This window comes from Amphibalanus amphitrite, unplaced genomic scaffold (genome assembly GCF_019059575.1).
Source record: "Amphibalanus amphitrite isolate SeventyFive unplaced genomic scaffold, NRLGWU_Aamphi_draft 000156F_arrow, whole genome shotgun sequence".
NCBI lineage: Eukaryota > Metazoa > Arthropoda > Thecostraca > Balanomorpha > Balanidae > Amphibalanus > Amphibalanus amphitrite.
This window is the reverse complement of record NW_024881651.1, coordinates 150,997-172,523: the sequence shown is the minus strand read 5'-3', so window position 1 is coordinate 172,523 and position 21,527 is coordinate 150,997. Positions and strand designations below refer to the sequence as shown.

The 21,527-nt window shown below is 54.8% G+C and overlaps 1 protein-coding gene across 1 annotated transcript in view; it reads left to right on the top strand.

Annotated features, from left to right (window-relative positions):
- LOC122383132 overlaps positions 1 to 21,527 on the top strand; it is a 119,941-nt gene that overhangs the window by 48,410 nt on the left and 50,004 nt on the right. The window contains exons 3-8 of the mRNA XM_043369281.1: positions 919 to 1,049; positions 3,134 to 3,320; positions 5,610 to 5,739; positions 6,582 to 7,560; positions 9,742 to 9,819; positions 9,997 to 16,440. Of these exons, the coding sequence (XP_043225216.1) occupies positions 919 to 1,049; positions 3,134 to 3,320; positions 5,610 to 5,739; positions 6,582 to 7,560; positions 9,742 to 9,819; positions 9,997 to 16,440 (7,949 nt within the window). The remainder of the gene's footprint in view (positions 1 to 918; positions 1,050 to 3,133; positions 3,321 to 5,609; positions 5,740 to 6,581; positions 7,561 to 9,741; positions 9,820 to 9,996; positions 16,441 to 21,527) is intronic.

Sequence of the window (21,527 nt, the reverse complement as noted above, 5' to 3'; positions counted from 1 at the left end):
CAAGTGACTAGCTTCAACATGGGTTTTTATTGATGACAGAAGATTACTTTCTGGTTCTGTTTACCTTATAATTAGCACATTTTCCACAAGCGTAAACTGCATTACACGTAATTGGCTAAAAAGGTCATTAGTGGTGAATGAACCTGACTTGTTTAGTGACAGAAAATGCAAAACATTTCAATAAATACATTGTGTGCCCTTCCACACCCCAATTGTGGGCATTTGATAACCATTTCTTGGAATAATATAGGTGTCCCTTAACACCCCACATTGGGGTGCTAAGGGACAGTGATGAAAAATAATAAAAAATAATATGCAGGTATAAATCTTAAAAACTTTAATGTAGCAGGCATGTAATGTAAAGCACCAAATTCCACATAAAATGCTGACAATTTGATGCTTCTATCTCCAACCCTTCTTGAGTTATATAACAAAACACCTCAAAACTGTCCCTTAACACCCCGTTTTACGGTACCTAAATATATTGAGTGACGAAAGATAATCACGTTAATAAGCTACCGGTACGTTAACTGTGGCTTAGAAAGAAAAACTTTTTCTTTGGTGAAACTTGTACAAAAGATGAGGAGGACTCTGCTTTTCACGGACGTCATGATGATCATTGTCGTCACTGGCCGTATTTTTGTTGCCGTAAATTGATGTTTGTCGATGTTTTTTCCCCTTGCTGATGTGTTCTTTGACCTGAAAACCGCAGACGACAATCATGTTTACCTTTTATTGATGATACCAACTTTAATCGCACTTTCTAGGCTTCATCATTCGTCATCCGTTGTCTTCACATCATTACATCAATCGCTCACATAGTCCAGCTAATAACACACGCAAACACACCACCTCCTCAGCGCCTGCTAATGAAATTCATACACAACTGCTGACGTTCTGCTTCGGTGTTTGTTTCAGCGAGATTCAGCTGGCCAGCGGGCAATGGATGAACGAGTTCAGCTCGAGTCCGTCACGACGCCGTGAGGACGACACGGTCGCCCCCGCCGACCAGCTGAAGAGACAGATCAAACGCTCCTGGACCATATCGAGTAAGTGGACAGAGCGCTCAATCTCAACAATGGGCAGCTCGCTCGATACGTATATCCTGTGCAGATCGTTCAATATATCCTGTGTAGATCGCTCATTGTACCCTGAGGTAGAGCGTGGACGTGCATTGCGAAGTTCATAAATAATTTTTGTTTTCTTTTGTCGAGTTACAAAATTTTGATCAGCGCGCAAATACCTATTTTCGATCGCAGAAATATAATACACTAACCAACAGACATTCTCGTAGCATTATTATTTTTTTTTAACGGTCAATAAGATTGTCTATGCGAATATGGGCCTTCGCCCTTCCCTGATACATGAGCCTTATATCTCAGATACAACGTGTGTTTGATCCATTGATTGAACTTTGGACATTCCATTTGTGTGGGAGCGAGCTAACTGGTCGTGATATATAATCGCACCGGCTTTCCCAAGCCTGGTCACGGTGAGATTGTCCAGTATTGGTCACAACCGGTACCAGTGGTGTGAGAAGTTACCAGTTAGCATCGGAAGCTCGGAACCGTTGTGTGTATAGACGCGATGAATGTTGCAAAATTGTCATGAACTGTCGATGGGATGCGTTCACATGATAGCTGGCCTGAATATACATTCACAGATATCAATGTGAAATATTCGTGTTTGATGACCTGTATATACCTTGTCTGTTGCAATACCAATCCAATTCAGTTACTTATTTGTTGTGAATCCAAAAAGGCTGATGAATTTCATGACACACCCTGACTGAACGATGAGCTCTCTATTTTAGGGAACTAGATCCTTTTCAAACTCGCTCCGGTAAGCTTTAGTTGTTCATGTAAGTGTCGAAAGCCAGTGATAGAACACATGTCTGTTGAATGAGTTACTGTGAAAGTTGACGGGCGCTGGTGGATTGAAACGTGTACTTATGCCCACATTACATAAATTGTATCACCCATTTAGCGTAAATAGGTGCGCAAAACACAATGGCATTGTTACGCAGAACTGTTTGCGTTTATCACTGCCGTGAGAAAATGTCGCCGTTTTTCTGTACCTGTGTTGAGCGAGTTTCTCCCGGTCTCATCCGGACTCGACACATTAAACCAACTTTTTCACCAATTATAATGCCACATTTGTCAGGTGCCATTGTGAACTGTGAACTATATCCATGGCACGGTTTGGCATTGATGACAACTTTATTTTACGATTATTTTTAAGCTACTGCACTCTTGAGTGAGAGCTAGAGGGTACGTAAATGACATTTATTTTTGTTTTGTGCTTCTCTTTATATGTTTATCAACATAATTAAAAAAATAAACTTAATTTCTACACTCTTTCAAAGTCGTCAAGTTTTCCACAGTCGCTCCTCCATGTGCGAAACTCTACCGTATCACCAAGCCCACCGAGCGAACACTTGACGCGGCGCTCAGCCGTCCGTGCCACCCCTGATCCGGCCGTTCACATTCTGACCTAATTAATGCGCCGCAGCTCGTTATTTTGAGCCGGCTGACGCTGCCCACACGGCGTCCCCCGTCCCCGCCCCGCGAAGGTGGGAGGGTCTCAAGGTCGGACCACAGAGTAAGGTCGGTCCTATAAACTACCTTCTTCTACGCTAGCTGCGGGAAGGCTCAGTGACAGTGACGCCGATGGTGACGGCGGCCGTTCGCGGGACACTTGTGCGTGTTTGTGTATGGTGAAACCGTATGCTGAGAGCTCTGACAGGCTTTGAGACAAGTCTCCAATCTCCTGTCCTCATCTCTCTCTCTCTCTCTCTCTCTCTCTCTCTCTCTCTCTCTCTCTCTCTCTCTCTCTCTCTCTCTCTCTCTCTCTCTCTCTCTCCGAATTTCCTCCCGCTTTCGTCTCACTCAGCATTCTCCGCACGTCTCGGTGTGCCGTGTACCAAATGTTTGAACCTGCTCTGGTGTCCGTGTCGATGTAACCATTCTGTCAGTTTGGTGGCACTCCTCCCATCTCCCCGCCCATTCCATCGACATTGCGCTCCTGGATTTTCGGCAGCCATGTCATGATCTCCATTCCATGCGTCGCAGTGCTCTCGTTTTTCCCCGCCCATAAGCCTGACACAGCGGATGCCTCCCTCGTCTGTCTTCAGGTCCAGCTGATACCCACCAGAGCTCCCCCGACCTGCGTGCCCTGAGGGCACTGCCGGTGAACAGCGCGCGGCGCGAGGGCGGCGGCCAGCTGCCCGACGGCCGCCCCCGCCCCCGCCCCCGCCCGAGGCCGCGACCCGAGCGGCAGCCCACGCGGCGAGCCAGCATGTCCGGAGCTGAGAACGGATGGTAAGTCTTCTGATGGGTTGGGCCAGATCGATAAGGGCTGTTCTACGTGGTGCGTGGAGCAGCTATTACCTTATTATAGATCGTTCCGAAGAATAGCACAGAAACTTTGTTTGGTTGGCTTGTTATAATGCACGATTTTGAGCAAAGTACTAAGTAGGTATGTAGCTAAAGTGAAGGAAACTCACCGAAGAACTCATTCGAAGCTTTACTGGGCCGAGCTCTGCGATACAAGTTACCAAATACAAAACAAGTACATGACCTTATAAGGAATTATAGTTGCTTGAACTCGTCTTTAGTCTATGCTATTCACACGAAATGCACCGAGGTATTTTCCTCTACATCGTGCATGCAAGCGCAATGTTTGCATTGCAATTCTCGCTATGTTGCATGTCTGACACGGGGATCAGCGCCTTTACTTTAATTGTTGACACAATACACCCTAATCGCCTGTTCTTGCAATGGTTCTCGGGCAGTCCCGAGCACTGCGTGACCGTGCTTAGGTATGTAGGTACACAGCTTCGTGCGCAGTCCTCCCCCGGATTAATGCAACATGCCCGCTAATGTATTAGCGGCGACGCCGTCTCGATTTGTTTGGACCGTGCACAAAGAGCGTCCGGTCTCTGGCGGTTGGCAGCGCACGTCTTGTTAGCTGAGCTGCTATATTTTACCCCCTACGCAAGGTGACGGCCGAGAGGTTTCCTGTTGGTCGGGGGGTGACGTCGCCCGTTGTAGCGAGGGGCCTTGTCGGTTCGGGCACGTGGGAGAACGGGTCCTGAGGGCGGAGACTCTCCTCCGTGGATCTGAAGGGCGCGCGAGTTCTTTGGTAGCCGGTACTAAGTGGGTCAAAAAAGGATTGACGTGGGCGACTGCACGAAGGCTCGAACCAGCAATGATCAACGCATAGCGGAAAATCGGGGTAACACCGAAGTGCTGTGCTGATAGCATGCGTTATGCATACGTGCACATCTGCTATTTGAAACGGCTGTGGCAGCTTCAGCAAAGTAGATCAGAAGAAAACGTTTGGAAATAAACAATGACACGAGGTCAAATGTGAAAAATGTATCCCGAGGCCATCGGGCGCGAAGCATTCAATCAAGTCGATCGGGCGGCTCCAGTTGTATTGCCTTTCTGTGTTAAGGCTACAGGGGCATTCTGTGGCAGGTTTAGGTTAGACTGACCTGACTGTTGCGCCATGTCTCGAGCCACTGATCTATTCTGGGTGGAGTGGTGCCCCGCGGTTGGCGCGTTAGTTCCAGTTGACTGACTCCGCGATCGGAATTAATTGCACGGCTCCCGAGACTGCAATGCACCTCACAACAGGTGAACGGTCCGACAGATGTCATTTTGGCACTCAGCTTGGCAGTTAGCCGTGCTAAGCTTAGGACACATAGCTTAGCAACAACCCTAGGTATGTGGCCTTTAAGCCACATAACACTGATGCTATCTGTGTATGCGCTGTTGCGTCATGTCGTTAGTGGTGCTGTGCCTTGCGAGTTCCCGCTTCTGCTGATTATGAACACAGCCTTTGAACTACTGTTGAACACACAGTCCTCCGCTGCTTATATCGAGCACACTCTCCGCCGCCAGACGCTCATACACGTGCCCATGCATACTGATAGCCTTCCGTCGAGCCTGTAGGGACCTAAAGATGAAAGTGAGAGCGCTGCCGAGTGCCGAACGACTCTTAGGAGCGCTCTATCCCGGCCGACGAGAGAGATACCTAGAGAGGGGCCGCTACCGGTATCCAGAGGTCGCCCCAGGGGCTGGGTTGAGATGTGTATGAGCAGACTCTCCTTCAGTGATGTGCCGAAATTAACTCATTTGTGAGGAAAGCGGCGCTGGGTGAGCGAGATATGCCCGTTTTTAGACGGCACCAGCGGTAGTGTTGCGCTATATAAATGGCGATGCCCCAGGCCGAGCTATTAAGGTGGAGGCGGGGCGGAGGACGGGTTACGTGCCCGATATTATCACCGATATAGGAGCGTCCATGCATCACGTTTCCTCACTTGGCCTGAGGTGACCGTAGCGGCTAAGGCTGAGAAATGGATCCATTGTTGTGAATGTCCCATCGGCGTGGTCGATTGGCACTATCTTAGACCAACTGACCTTCGGCGGAATGGACCGGGAGAACGGGTTTTGCGAATACCCAAAGGAGTTTCACTTGAAGCGCAGATGTTTCAACGTGTTCATTGAAAAATATTGCTTTCTGCCGAATGTGCTGTTCAACTAAAAGAGAATTTGGAAACCAAAGATCAAGCCGTTAACACTGTTGTTTTTTCTTTCGTCCAGGTATCGAGATGAATACAGAAAGGCCAGAAGTATCGACGACCTGAGCACTACCTCATCCAGCGCCGCCAACTCGCCGTTCGTCCAGAAACGGCCCGGCCGCAGACACCACTATGCCTCGCACGAATCCATGGTAAGACACAGCACGATTAGAAATCGATGGTTGTGTGACACACTGAGCTGGGATGACCTTTATGTGCTCTGCGACTGAATGAACCAAAGCAGTCACCAGACCGCCAGTCGTGCAGTATCGCACGGTACCTACTGGCTTAGTCCAAATCACATGTTGGCAGCCCGCGCACCATTGTGTAACTCGTGACGTCGCATAACCACGTTTCACGAATCAACCCCCAAATGTCACAACGACCCTGACAGCCAAATGTTAGTCATTTCCTCCCAGTTCTCATCATCCAACGCTCCCAAACCTTGTCAATCATTCCATCTGACAAGTTGATTATCCCCACCCACCGTCGGGTCATGGCACGGGGCCGACCTTCCGGTTCCTCCTTCGCCCAAGGGGAGCGCCTCCCCGTCTGTGTGAATGCGCCGCGCTCCCAGACGCTGTCACGGTCGCAGCCTGGTCCCATACGTCGCAAACGGCGCGCTGCCGACGGGACGTCCGCGACGCCTCAGTGCTGGGAGAGCTTCCGAGCGTGCCGTCGAAGCGGAAAAGGCTCGGAGCACGAGATTCGCACGGTTGGCAAAGTGGCAACTGACGGTCACGAGACGGTGCGGCTCGCTCACGGTGGTTCACAGCTGTGGGAGACGTGGAGACCGCGTCTGTACTCGGGCGAAGTGGCTGCTTCCGTGTGACTGGAGGGTCTCTGAGGGCCGCTCTCATTGGAGAGATCTGTGTTTGGTGTATAATGATGAGAGCATAAGAGCGAGGTCAAGTTCGTTTGAGACGTGGTTGATATGCTCTCATTTTCTTAGGTGTTTCACTTCGTTTTTCTGACACTGACTTTCCTTCCACAGACGGCTGATCAGACGGGTGGCATCCAGGTCCGTCTGCCGTCTGTCACCTACATCCGCAGCGACCCGCGACTCGACTCCCGGGCAGACCCCCGGGCCGACCCCCGCTTGGACCCCCGCTCAGGCCCTCGGGCGGAACCGGGCACCAGTCGCACCCTGCCGCGCACCACCAAGGTGCTCATCACACAAGAGTCGCCCGTCGACCCAGCCACTCTTCCTCGCCCTCATCGCGCCCACGATGAGCCCATTTACGCCAACCTCACCCCTCACGGCCGGCCGCCGCCGCCGGCCAAACCGCCTCGAAAACCCAGTCCGGGCCCTCAGGGGATGCCGCAACAGTCTGGGCGCCCCGGAGGACACATGCACCGGTCGGAGGACCCGAGGTATAGGGGTGAGGAGAGGCGTCGCTCTGGATCTCATCCCGGATTCTCGGACTCGACGCGGGATCCGCGAGACGCGAGGGAATGGAGGGATCATAGGGATCCGAGAGACCCGAGGGACATGAAGGATCTGAGGGGCCCACGGGATGCGAGAGATTCCAGGGATCCGAGGGATCCACGGGAGGTCGACAGACTCAGAGAGGATCCGGGGAGATTCCGGTCTGAGAGTGAGGATGGACGCCGGTCCGGCGAGCGGCCAGACGACCGCCCTCGGCGGCGGGCAGAGAGCGACCACGGGGAGAGGCGGGAGGCGGACCCACGAGAGCGGCGCCGCGAAGGCGAGAGACGCCGCAGCCACGAGCGCGAGTACCGCGATCCGCGCGACATCAGAGACTACCATCGCGACCCGAGGGAGCCGCGCGAACCGCGAGCGCACCGCGACGGTCGGCCAAGGCGAGGCTCTCTGGACGGTGGGCGACCCACAGGGGTCTCCAGTGCCAGCGACACAGACCACGACGCCGAGCCGACCTTCTTCAAGAGGCTGGCCGCCCGAGCCAAGCGGCGTTCTCGCGAGGAGCCGGCCCAAGGAAGCCCGCATAGAGGTAAGTCCGCAGACTGCGGTGACAGTACAGTCAACATAGTGACACTTATGGAACTAGTGGTGTAACTTAATGGTGGTTGGACTTATTAGATTTTAGAAGCACTGTATCCTCTATTGTTGTAATGACCTCCTTCTTACATCGCATCTTAATTTCGATATTACCGTTTTTAGTAGGACTTCCTTCCATTTTGACCGTTGAAACTATAGCTACCGACATTAAATTAAACCTATTAAAGGTAAACCGTAACCCAAAAATATGCATGCAAATTGAGTAGATGCTTTTATATTCACGCAATTTCATTACGAACAATTACCTTGAATGAAGTCTACATGTGCATATGCATGGTTCCTGCTACCGGTACCTTGTCGTCTTAAAGTCGTCATGTTGCCTAACTGCATCTTTCACCGTTTTCCTTCCAATGTAAGAAGTTACAACTTGAATCGACAAGTATGACAGAAATTTAAACAGTAGCAAAATCTTATCAAGGCTTGGATCCTTTACAGTTCGATGCAGGAAATTACCTTTTAATTCATTTATTTCAAGCATGCTTGACTACTTAGTACCTACTTATCTCACTCATCGTTAACTGTCAGCCTAGTCTATCTATTTTTCATTCACAATCTTCACAATAATCACGTAGTTAATTGCATGCCTTTTTCTTTCCTCCGCCCTATCGCTTCAGCTAACCGTTCTTCACATTTCCTCCTTCACCCAGGGTCGACCAGCCTAGAAAACGACGAGCCAACTTACGACTGCAACGACATCTATGAGGATCCCAACTTGGCACAGGAGCTAGAGGTGTCAGCATATGGCAAAAGTACGGTTGTCTTTGCGGCAGATAGCAAGCCTGGTACTGGTAGCGAATCTAACCTGCTTGGCCTAAAGACGCATAGTTTGGAAAATTTAGGTGTTACTCAGACAAATGTTCCAGTCGATAAAGAACTTGCAGGAGTACGCAATGAAGGCAAATGCGAGGAATCAGAAGAAATTCAAAGAGTGTGTACAACAAATTCGAGCAATGCCAAGGGTCCCCCATTTGATGCTGTTTTCAGGGAGCGATGTATCATTACATAGGTAACGAAATATTATATTGATACTAAAACATTATTATAAAATATGCTATTGATTGACTATAGACTATATGTAATAGACTATTGGTTGTTTTAGCGAATAAATTTGAATAAACTTGTGGTATGGGGTGAATTTCAGGCCTTATCCAGGCTTTCGCTATGTTAGTTTCACGGCCTTTGTATAGGTGCAATAAATCGTGCTTTTCATTGCCATGTAACTTTATCAAGGAAAATTGATGTTCGCAAACCTTGCATTTTATCATTTTGTTTTCATCATATGCTGCTACCAAAGCGTTATACTTTTAAAGCGACAGCTGTATGGTTACCGTCACATCGAATCGCCATTCAACGTAACATAATGCCTGCTTTCGGTTAATCAAATTGTGTTAAAGCAGTTGGTACTCGGATCCTGCACATTCAGTGAGGGTGAGCAATGTGAGTTGGGGTTTGGGGTGCACTTTAATTTATTTTATTACTATAAGTATACAATCTAGGTGTTCAGTTATTTTTTTTTTCTTTCTTTTTTGTTAGAACACGAGTTTATGGGTGTGCAGTCCTGTTAATTATTTGTCGGATTCATTTTTACTTTTTTCATCTTAATTCATAAAAAGGTATCGTTTAAAAAAAATCGTTCGATCTTCCCAAAATGCTAAGCAATCACGGTCAACCCGCATGTTGCATGCCATTATTCTAATCAGCGCGCTTTTAGATACATTTGTTGTGCACTTTATTCCACCTGAGTTTGTGTTGGGCTGCTATGGAGGTATTGTTCTGTACGTTATCATCTTATTTATTCTAAATATTTAGTATTTTAATTTATTTTGGCATACATGTTAATATGTATTACTAGCGTGGCTACGTATAGCTATTCGCGTCAATAACATTATTGATCTTATTTTGCAGCATTAATTTTCAATATTTTGATGCTTAACTAATGCTCAGAAAAAGAAAATTATTATAATAACTTAGTACATGCCACCTAATTTTTCACACATTTCGTTTTGTAAAGATCCCGATAAAAACCGTAGCAATGAAGTAAACTACTTAGGCATCTGTCCAGTAACCCCTCCCTAGAGTCCTCTAACCGTCTCTCCTCCCCCCCCCATCTTAGGTCACAGCGTGGTGCTACTCAACTCCTCGCCGCCGCCGGGCTCCACCAGCTCGGCCGGATCGCGGCGCCGCTCGCCGGGTCCGGGCGGGGGCGGGGGCGGCCGCGGGCGGGTGCGCTCCCCGCCGCCCCGCCCCCGACTGCCGCTGGACGTCCTTCGCCGTCCCGTGGCCCGTGTGAGTAGTCTGGGACGGTATGACACGCGTCACACGGCGCCCAGACCACCTGTTGATGAGTATGCGATTCATCGGAAGGCAGTGCAGGAGGCGACGAGGATTGCACCCCAGCAGGTGCCGCCACTGAGGCGAGGAAGTCTCGAGTATATCGAGATTCCGCGGCATTTCAACGAGCGTGCCATCGACGTGGAGGGTGTGCCAGAGCCGCGGCCGGTTCGACAGACGCCGCCAGAGCTGCCGGCGAAGGAGAGGAAGAGGGAGAAGAGGATTGATATCCAGCTGGAGGACGGTACGGCGAGAGGAAAGAGGGGAGGATCCGAGGAGCGAGCGCCGGCGACAACAGAGAAACATCGCTTCCTGCCCTATGATTTCTGCTCGCTGCCAAGGCCGGGAAAGCTGAAGGATTTAAAGAAGAAGAACACGACTGTCGTGAACATGAACGCTGACTTTGCCACACTGCCGCGACGGCCGCAGACCAGCAAAGTCACTCTCAACAGCTCACCGACTGAGGTGGCTCCCGACCCGTGGCGCGCCACCTCCGAACCAGCCTGGGAAGCTCCGATTCCCAAACCGGCCACCGCGGCGCTAGCGTCGCAGCCGCCGGCTCGTGAGCCGGTTCCGTCCCCGAACGAAACGGCTAGCGATATTGCGCTAGACCAGGGGAAAATACAGCCGGAAGGTGACGACTATAAGCTGGTGTTTATCAGTTCCGACTCTTCCAAGGAGTCTGAATTTAACTCGTCCAGTGAAATCGACAGCCCGAGAGTGCCCGGGGGAAAACAAACGACTGCCCAGTCCAGCGGGTTTGAGTCGGAGCCTGGCCACGGGTTTATCGAGGAGAGCGACTGGGATTATTATGAGCGGGGAACAAAGAAAGACGGTAAATATTTGAAACCTAATCCGCAGGGAGAAAATCTCAGCAAGATAAAGTCACGCAAGGCAGCGCCCAAACCGGTACCAAAACCAGCACCAAAGCCCGCTCCTAAGCTGGATTCGGGTAGACCGAGTCCAAAGCCATTCCCTCCGGTGACCGGCAATGCCAACAAAATCCTATTTATTTTCGACGATGCCGACGGAGCTCCGATAGCTGAGTCCACTCCAAAATCTGTCCAGAGAAGTTCCAAGGTGGGAGACGAGTCCGATTCCCTTCGCTCGATCGACTTCAGTGATGACGCAGCGCTGAGTAACATGATGCACCAAACGGAGCGGCTGCAGGCTGAGGCCGAGGCTCTCCAATCAGCTATCATGTCCTCAATGGAGCGGCCGGGTGGTGCGTCACTTGGTCAGGTGCTGGCTGATCTGGAGACCCAGTCAGGAGCCGCCGGCGGTCACGATCCCTTACTGGAGCGGTATCGTAACCTGGTGCTGTCTGAGATCCGTCAGCACAGGCGGGGACGGAGACTGAGCGCTGGAGACGCTGCCGACATGACAGCCGACGGACAGAGAATCGTTTACGGTGATAACTGCGTTAAAGTCATCATCGCTGGTGACGGTGACGACATGCAGCCGGTACCGACACAGACTGTTCCGTCGTACGCGACGCTGCCAAGGCAGGTCCACCGATCGGTGACTCGTATCACTGCGCCAGTGACTCGCTCCAAGAGCTTCACGGGGACACGTGCTGAGGCGCCGCCTCGCAGAAAGCCTCAGCGGCACGCTAGTCTGCATGAGCGCCCTCGGCGCGCCGACCGAGCCGAGCCGACGGCGACGAGGAGTGTCGGAGACGGTCAGGAGCCGCCGCCGGTGGCCCCGCCGCGCAGAGGACCCGTGGAGATGAGGACGGACCCTAGCGGAGCCAGCAGTTCGGATGATGAGGAAAGGGCGCGTAATAGAAAAGCACGCGCTCTGCAGAGTTTACAAACACCGTCAGAACAGCAGCAGAAACAACAGAGGACGGCAGAGGGAGAAATGACGGATGAGGCTCTACAGTACCGCTCGCAGGTCACTAGTGGAGACGTACTGCAGTACTTTGAACGGCTCAAACAGTACAAACGCACCGGGCGCCGCTCGTCTGATGACGCTGAGACAAAGATCGAGTCAAACTTTCGCCGTCAGGAGGGAGCAGAGGGTCCGGAGCCACCGATTCAGAAACCGGCTGTTGATTCTGACCCGGAGGATATGCAGTTTATGCAGCCGGAAAAATCGTCCGAGCAGGACTGCATATCGCTATCCAATCTCACCGAAGTACCGGTGGATTCGGACTCCGAAGCAGAGGATGGGAGCGGGCCGATCGATAAAATTTCATCTGCCAGCCTGGCCCGCAGCGCGTCCGAAGACACTGTCACGAATGACATGGAATCGTGCGCGATCGAGACGAAAGTTGACTCTGATTCTGAGATGCCTGCCGGCGAATCTAATCGGCCGGGCGCTGAGAAGAAACGCAGCGGCTCGGACAGAGGTGCGCCCAGAATCGAGACTGAGAGTGAAAGTAGTGGCTCGGCGAAACTCTCTACTGCCGCTGCCGCCGGGCCGGGGCGGGCCGGCACGGAAACTCTCCCCCGGCCCGCGACTCAGCCGCGGCCGCGGGCCTCTCCGGAAAAGCAGGTAAAGGGAGCCATTCAACCCCCTTCCGTGGGAGACAAACAAGGGGAGCCCTCACGGCCGGCCGGCGGCTCGGGGACCGGCTCGGGTCGCCAGGTGTCGACTGCCGGCCCCGCGCCGTCAGACAGCGCCGCGGCGCCGCCGGCCGCGACCAAAACCGGTCCTGTGCCGACCCCTGGCGCACCTGAGTCAGCCGCCCGCAGCCGGGAAACAGGCAAAAATCTAGACAATGGCCGACCGTCCTCAGACGGGCGCATGGGCGGCGAAACGGCCGCCCGGCCGGCGCGACCTGTTGTGAAGGAGATTGGGACGGGCGTCGGCAGCACCTCACCAGCTAAAGCCCCGGCTCGCGAGCGGCCAGCCGTGCCCGCAAAGCCGGCAGGTATCCGGCCTCCGCGGCGCGCGGCCGGCTCCGGTGTCAGTGCGCCCGACCGCCGGCAACCCGACGACACACCTGGCGTCGAAACGGCGCAATCGATACTATCGGACGGTTCGGCCGGGCCGCCGGGACACCTGAAGCCCGGGGAGAGCGGCGGCGCGCCGGCAGCCCCGAACCCGTCCGGTGACGGCGGGAAAAACTCGCCCGACGCCAAGGCCAGCGGTGACGCCGGCCCGCCGCGGGTCAGCCGTGAGCCCGCCGCGCCGGCCGCGCCGCGCCGCGCGGCAGCCGCCAGTCAGCGCGAGACCGCGAGCGGGAAAGGTGCGGCCGGTGCGAGCGGCGCGGTGAGCGAGCGGCGAGTGGCCGAGAGCGACGAGCGCTCAGTGAGTGGTGCAGACGCAGAGGCGCGTGGTTTTGTGAGTGTGATCCCTGTGGCCGGAGGTCGGCAGCCAGTGGCTGTGGCCCGTGTGAGCAGCGACCCCGGCGAGCCACCCGAGCCGCCCGACATACCAGCGCCCACCGTCCCGCCCGAGAAACCCACCGGCCCGCCCTCCAACGAGGTCGAGGTCGTCACCGACGAGAAGACCAACTCCGTGTTGGTCGCGCACACACACGGCGACGCCAACGGCATGACCACTAAGCCGCTCAACGAGCTGCGCAGTCTGATCGAGCGCTCTCGTGAGCAGCAGCAGCAGCAGGCGCGCAATGAGCTCGCCAAGCCGACTCTCGAGCGCGAGTTCTCGCCTGACCCAGCCTCCAAGCTGGCTGACTACTTTGCTGGCCTGGAGGAGACGTCTGCGGCTCGGCGCTCCGCCCCGCGACGCACCCCCGAGGTCCGTCGGCACACACGCCGTTCCCCCGACGTGGACGGCGCGTCACCGTCGTCCACGCCGTCACGAGAAGACGACATCTCAGAGCCGCCGGGCAGTCTGGAGACCCTCCGGTCCGATGGCGTTGCCAGCGAGGCGTCCGACGACTTCGACGACGGGTTTGACTTTGGCGGACAGGGTGTCGAGGCGCTCCGTGCTCGCCTTCGCGGCGATGACGGGGAAGACGACGAGTTTCACGATGATGACGAGTTCCATGACGAGAACGACTTCCGTGATGAAGACGAGCAGTTTGACTCAGACGAGCGCTACTCGAATGGCTCGTTTAGCGATGGCTCTGGCGATGAGTATGTGGAGGATGACTTCCGCTACGCCAGACCTCTGGACTTCACCCTCACCACCATCATTGAGGAGAGCTGTGAGGACAGCGACAGCGATCGCTCCTCCACCAAGAGCGATACGCCGACGGCCAATCCATCCAACTTCGAGAAGTACTTCTTGTTTGATCTCGGCAACGGACCGCACGATCCGAAGAAGTATGCCAATGAGGAGAGCGAGTACAGCGACACGTTCAGCGAGACCAACGACTCGATCTACAGCGAGTTCATTGAGGGCGAGGACGCCGATGTCGATCCGGTGGAACAAGCGTCGTCGCGGTATTTTATGAAGGGTTTTCTGGGGTTCAATCGTCAGCCGTCAATCCGCTCGGCCGCTGATGACTCAGAAAACCAAACGGACGGGAGCGGAAGCGTCGGCAGCGACTCAGAGTGCGCGCCGTCGCCCGAGCAGCGGCGCAAGAAGGTGCCACGCTCGCGCGCGCGCATCCAGAGCGACGTCGGCGGCAGCGGTGGAGAGGTGTCGGCCCGCGAAGTTTCTGAGCAGAGCGGCGACACCACCAGTGGGGAGGACGCTGTCACCGACGTGCTCGATGAGACAACTCACGAGAAGGGCGACGGCCAGGACACCATGAAGAGGAAGAAGAAGAGGAAGCTGATGGTGACTGGCGAACAGTCCGACCGTGAGACCGGCGATAAGGCGCCTCGCCAGCTGGAGGACGTCTTTGCGTCCCCAGTGGCAAAGGCGTCGTCGGAGTCTCCGAGGCTGACGCACCACCCAAACAGTGTCGTAGCGAACTTCATCCAAATCAGCAAGACGGGTGAAGCACATCAAAGTCGTGACAGTGGTTTTTTAGGCAGTTCCGATGACTTGCTGAAGGAGTCTGTGATCCGTGAGGCCGAGGAGCGCTCGGAGGGAGGTGGTGCGCGTGGCTCCTCCGACTCGAGTCTTTCTGACGAGGCGGGTGGTAAATTACTAGCCGCGTCCGTTGGCGGTTCACAGAGGACACCTAACAGCTCCGAGGAGAGTGCGAAAAAGTCCACAACTGTCGCGACCAAACCCCTTCCAGCAGTTGGGCGCTCGCCGCCCAACGGACTGAAGAACCGTAATAAGGTCTCCAGGAAGGACTCGTTCAACAACTGGAGTTCTGACGAGGAGACCAACATTCTGATGAGTCGTCTGCGGCACTTCTTCCGCACAACCATCTCGAACGCTCAGCGTGCCGATCCGAACACGCCGAAGACGAAGCCGACGCCGTTCGCTCTGTTTGAGAGTGAGCTGACGCGTCTGATGAAGACCGTGCCTGGCATTAACGATGCTCAGGTGCGGGAGATCGTTGAGTACCTCAGCAGTGAGGACACATGGAGCGATTCGTACGACAGCTCCGACTACACGAGCAGTGATCTGGAGGGAGCGTATGGTGCTCTCAACCCGGCCCAGCCGGACATCATGACGCAGATCCAGCAGCAGATCTCACACAGCTGCCAGCAGATCATCCAACGATATGATCCTGCAGACACCGGCAGCGCTTCGGCCGCCCAGAAGGGCAACCTGTCCGCCTCCATCGCCGATCCTGCCGCTCAGGACTCTCTGGCCGCTTATGAGAAGCTCATGGGTAGCCTGAAGGGCTTGTCTGAGACTCCGGCCGAGCCGCCGCCAGCGTCCCCGCCGATGCTGGCCAAGGTGATGCACCACATTGGCAGACGACTGGTAGCACTGATGCAAGAGGTCTCGAGCGGTGCTGAGACGGGGTCGCTCAGCGGCCAGTCTTCCGCAGCCAAGAGTGCCCGGTTTCCTCCGATGGCGCGCGTCCTTAGCAATGCCACCGCTACCTCCAGCTCACAACGCCTGGGTAGAAAGGTTCTGCCGACGCCTGGCGATCTGGCTGCGGCCTCTGCACGAGATGCAGCCGAATTCAACAAGATTCTCCGCGACAGCAAGCGGCGGAAGAAGAAGGAGTTTGACTCCTGCCAGGACTTAGGGAAGTCGAGCTCGACCGAAGCTGCGGATGACAAGTGGGCTCGTCTGAGCGGCAGGGTGCGCTCGGAGGGTGACGTCAGTGTCAAGTCCTCCGGCAGCGGCAGCACGCTGACCGTCGGCCAGCCGGGCAGCGAGTTCAGTTCCTCCGAGCAGGTGGACTCAGACTCGACCGTCCGGGCACCGCTGCGTTCCGCCCGCGCCCTGCCCCGCTCCCTCTCCAGTCGCTCAGTGGACGGAGACGGCCAGCGGTCCACCCTACCCCGCTCCACTCCGGCGGGGCCGCCGGACAACCCCACCGGCTCCCTGTCGCTGCCGAGGAGAGCGGCGCCCGCTCCTCTGCTGGGTGTCTCCAGCCTGGCAGAGACGGGACGGTCGGCGCGGTACCGGCCGCCCGGATACCGACCTACCACCAGGAGAGCGGCCTCAGCACGAATGGCTCCCAGACTACCGCCGGCTGCCACAGGTCAGTCCCGCGCACTGCGCTCTGCGCTCTGCGACCGACACCTGGGAAATGTCACTTTTGGATTTTCAGATAAACATAACGATTCCAATTAGCGGACGGTGTTTTCCAGGCGTCATACGCAGAATGAGTATATGAATGCATTGTTTTGTTCTGTAGCCACCTTTCTGCTAGTCATATCTTGCAATCCTTCTCTCTATTGTCTCGAGATTGGTATGTCTCTGTTATAAGCTGTCCCTGTGTTTTGCACGTTTTTACCCTCTGCGCCCCTGTGTTGTCGGCCACAGGTAGTCCCGGCGCCCCTCTCTGTGAGCCCGCGACCAGGTGTGTCCGTGTGACCGTCACCGGCGTGCGACCGTGGCGGCGCTGTGTGTGGGATGTGTTTACGGGGGTGGTGTGTTGTCGATCCAACCGACCGCCGGCGGCCGCTGTCAACAAGCCGGCGGGCGGCGCGAGCAAACAGCGACCTGTGCTCGAGCGTCGAGCGAGCGCCGCGCCTATCCGGCTCTGATACCAACGGTACACACAGGACCGGCGAGTGTGAGAGCCAACGACCCGACCCGACCCGCTGCATTCCTGTCTAGTGTTTCCCAGTGATCGGTGAAAAGTGCGCGACTTGCAGCTGCAGAGTTACGTAAAAACGCAAGTCACTCACACGCAGTAGCCCCATGCTGACACATTCCTACTGCCATGGCCTCTATTATTTTTAATCGGGGCACAGTTGGGTCGATTCGCGTTCGGCCAGGTCCGTAAAACTGGGCGCGCCACTGCCGGTGAGCCACATTCCGGCCTGCTGGGGCGGCTTTCCGTATTCGGCCGGCACGTTTCGCGATAAGAATCGCTGCGGTGGCGCCGCGACTGCTGAGCGCTGAGCAGGCGGCTCGGCCGGCCGAGCTGAGGAGCCATCTTCCTCGTCACATGACTTGCGTCATATGACTGCTGCTCGCCCGGTCCCGGACCGCACTGTGACCTTCGAGCGCGAGGTGACAGTCGCGGGCCGCGGAGCTTCTGCTGGAGCGGTCCGTCTAGCCCCGCTGCTGTTCGACTACTGGTCACTGACCGATACCCGCTGACCAATGTCAGCTGTCAGCAGTCCTGGTCTGGGGGGGGGGGGGGGGCACATGCGTGAGCGGTGATCGGCCCGGTCCGCGATGACTGCCCATTTTTAGTGGCAAAGGGCGGAGTCCGGTTGGGACCGGCGGGCACGCCCATTTCGTGCGGCCTTGGATGACTGGCTGATGATAGCCGAGCTGGTCCGGTCCTGGTCCCGTCTGGTCCTAGTCTCGGCGTGGTCTCGGCGTGGTCCCAACAAGGTCCAGAGGAAGTCCATTTGCGGTCCCGACGAGCCCTCAGTCTTTATCCTAACCTGTTGCGTCGTTCTAAAACCACCGCGTGGGTGGACGGGTCGAGGGAGTCGCCGGTCACTCGCGGCTGATTGAGCTGACGACATCGCCCTGCGGTGAAGAGTTGAGACACAGACAGACAATCACATAGATAGATGGATAGACAGACACGGACCGACTCCAGAAATCAGCACACTGGTAAATTTATGAGCGCCCAATGCGCTCATTTCCTGCGGGAGTTAAACTGGTACATTTATCACGGCATGAAATGAGCGGACTGCACTGTTCAACCCGCCCCTGCCGCCCTTTCTCCCCCCCCCGGCCCACCCCACTGTGACCGGACATGCACTGCAGGCAATATTGCATGCAAAGGTCACCATTGGAGCGACCAGTCGAGTTCACAGAAACGGCCAAATGAAACTGGCCAACAGCAGACTCCAAAAGGTCTGATGCCCTTCGAGGAATTCTCACTTCCCGTCTCGCCGCGGCTTCCCTTGTGTTCAGAGGCTGGTGGTTTTGTTCGGAACAGCGCCGTACATTGAAGCTGGTATGCCTGCACCACTGCCCAGCAATATATTTAAGCTGCAAGGAGTGTCAGAAGTGGACGAAGGCAGGGCGTGCCTTTGTTGGCTCTAGCAATAGCATACATTCATAATTCACGATTTGCACAGTGCAAATCGTGCTGTACCAGTGCATGCATGCTGCTTGTTGCAGCCAAGGTTATCCTCAGCTCTCTACCATAGCATGTGAGAGCGCTGGAGTCCGAAGCTCTATCCAATCTCTCCTCCGTGCCATTTCTGGCTCCACATAATCCAGTTCTGAATTGTCTGAAGTCATCTCCGTCACCGCGGATAGCTCATTATTAGCTCCCGCTCGCACCGTTAATCACTCCAACCTAGCTCCGCGGCGCGTCGGTGCCGTTTCGACCACCGCAAACGTCGGCTCCGACGACTGCTAACGTCGGCTCCGACGACCGTGAACGTCGGCTTCGACCCACACCGTCGACCGTGACCGTCGACGGGCCCCATTTGGACGGAGCGGGCGACCACCCCTACGCCCCCAGGCCGCTCATGAGTGCCCCCTCGTCGGTACAGCGTCGGTCCGACGATCCATCGGGGCCCCGTCGGGAGCGGCCGGGGCCTGTCAGCCGCAGTCACGCTCATTTGTGCTCCACCGAACAAGGTTCCGTGTGTTTTGTGGGCCATACTGTCTTCTTGAGGTTGTGACGAAGGATTCCGCGAGGCCCTCGGACTTAATGTGAGGCTCTGAGCATTGTGAGGTTCCGTGATCTTTAATAGTGATTTAGTCTCCGTGGCATTTATTCCGACTTTATAAATGATGATATGCAGTCGCCAGTCAGTTCCTGCGATTCTCAATCTCTATAAATCTTCATGGAACATGACTCTCCACGAATCTCCACGAGTCTTCTCAAAGCTCCTGGTGTCTCCCTCCTGAGTTCCGGGTATAGTCCCTCTGTTCTAGCGCACCCCTGCCCGTCTCCGGCACTAAAGACTCCCTCCCGTTATCTGCGTTCCTCAGAGGCCCCAGCTGACATGCCTGCGGCCGGCGCTATCGTGTCACGCTCGGTAGCCCGTGACCACTGCGAGCCTCCTCACGGTGCTGCTAATGGTGTGGTTACGCCGTGGGTCCCTACGAGTTAATGGAGGGGTCGCTGTCCTCGATTGGACCCACTGTCGAATGTTTTATGTGATCCGTGGGCTGACTGCGCTCAACCACTTGAGGAACGGCTCAGAAGGTATAAGCAATGCGGGATTAGTTTGATAGCTAGAGGGATTTGGTGTATCCCAATACGTAAGCATGAGGCTCTTTGGATGACGAGTCGATTCTGTCACAATCGGATTTGGTGGATGTGCTCAGCTAGTCGAATAGTCTCAGGAGCGATCGTTAGACTGTCGTAAGCCGTCAAAAGACTTACGACACCATCGTCGGGGTCACTTGGCGCGTTTTTACGCTCCATCAGTTTTTGTAATAAATGAATCAAACACATGTATTAATAAAGACACAGCTGTGAAAGGGAGGACAAAACGTTCCGTTCTTGCTGTCACTCGACCTGAAAGACCGGTCCCGTTGTGGCCTCCTCCTATTCAACCGAGCCCCATTCTTTTCTTTTCATTCGCCGTAACGAAATTAGTTCAGTCTGTGAACAATTAACGTACCTTCTGTCATAAGACCATTAGCGCGCTATGCGAAAATCATAAATCAATTCAAGTGGTACATTAAATGGCCGCTGGACGTTGAAAAGTATTTAAAGTTCGTACATTGTGGCCTAAGCATAGCGCCTTTATTCCATACCTTACCTACAGCCGTACCTATACATACCTGAGGCTGCAGCCTTATGAAGTTAACTTTTGGGTCTATCATGGGACATGCTAAGCCCATCTGGCGTTTTGTAGCTGTCTTGTGCCGTGCCTTGATTACACACAGACTACCTTTTGTTCTTGCGAGGTGCATTGTATTGTATCTGTCCGGTATGCCTGTACGCCTTGCCCGCAACACCCTCCACATTTGTCTGGTATGCATGTCTGCATTTGTTCGGTAAACCTGTCCGCCTTTGTCCGGCATACCTATCCGCCTTGTCCGGTACATATGTCCCGGTATACCTGCCCACCCTCGTCCGGTATACCTGGCCGCCCTTGTCCGCTAAACCTGTTCGCCTTTGTAATACCCTTTGTCCGGTATGCTCCTTTGCTCTTTTTATCCGATGCACCCTGTGGCCTGTCTGACCAATGTCTTCTCGCCCCGTCTACCCTACTCGCGCGCTACCCGCTGTGAAATAGCCACGGCTAACCGCAGTAAGTGGCGGCGGTCACTGGCCTTGGGTCATGGGATCCCACCCGGACCCCTATGTGAACTTCTATAGAGCCTTGATGTGAACCTCCCTTCCTCCCTGAGTGTTACGTCACTATGACGTAATATCGTGGTGCAAAAACCCGCCCGTTGGCTGGCAGCGAAGAGGGAGTGGGAGCCTGATTTGCATGTTGATTCATATTTCTTCCGACGGTATGGGTGTATTCATTTGAATGACAACAGGATGGTCTCAGTGGGAAGTAAATATGCTCAGGCGGAAATTCTGGGAATGCCAAACTTCCAGACTCCAGGGCGGTATGGGTGGAGTTTGACGAGGGACCACACATTGATTAAGCTGCCTGGGCCAGCTGCAGTCCCAATGAGCTCTCTATGGCGGCCTGTTGATCGGTACTGTTCGAATGGCGTGGGTGGTGGGGCGCCTGTCTGCCTGTCTGCCTGCCTGCCTGTCTGTCTGTCTGCCTGCCCGTCTGTCTGTCTGTGACTAGCCGAGGATTAATGATACCGGTCGCAGATCGGTGATGCTCCCCGGGAGCTGCCATGCCACCCACTGTGCCGCGCGCGTCGCATTGATCCCAACTGGTGTCCGATAAATGGCCCACAAATGCTGAACGTGGCGTCGATGGGCGCTTAGCCAGACGTCACAGCGGCCTGCAGCCAGTTGACAATCATGGGGAGCGTGGGCGGTATTGCAGCCTAGTGGCAGCGGGGGCGGGACGGCAGAGAGATTTGACACAGTTGCCAGCTCTGATAGGCTTTTGATGATGTGATGATACGTGTTGTCTGGATCAAATGTGAGTCGGTAGTGGCGTGTTTGGATATGCATTGGACAATGCCGAAGTTAGTTGTTGACCTTATATCGACACCTTTTTTTTAAACCCCACATCTGTTCTCCGGTGAATTTCCGGGAAGCACGAAAGA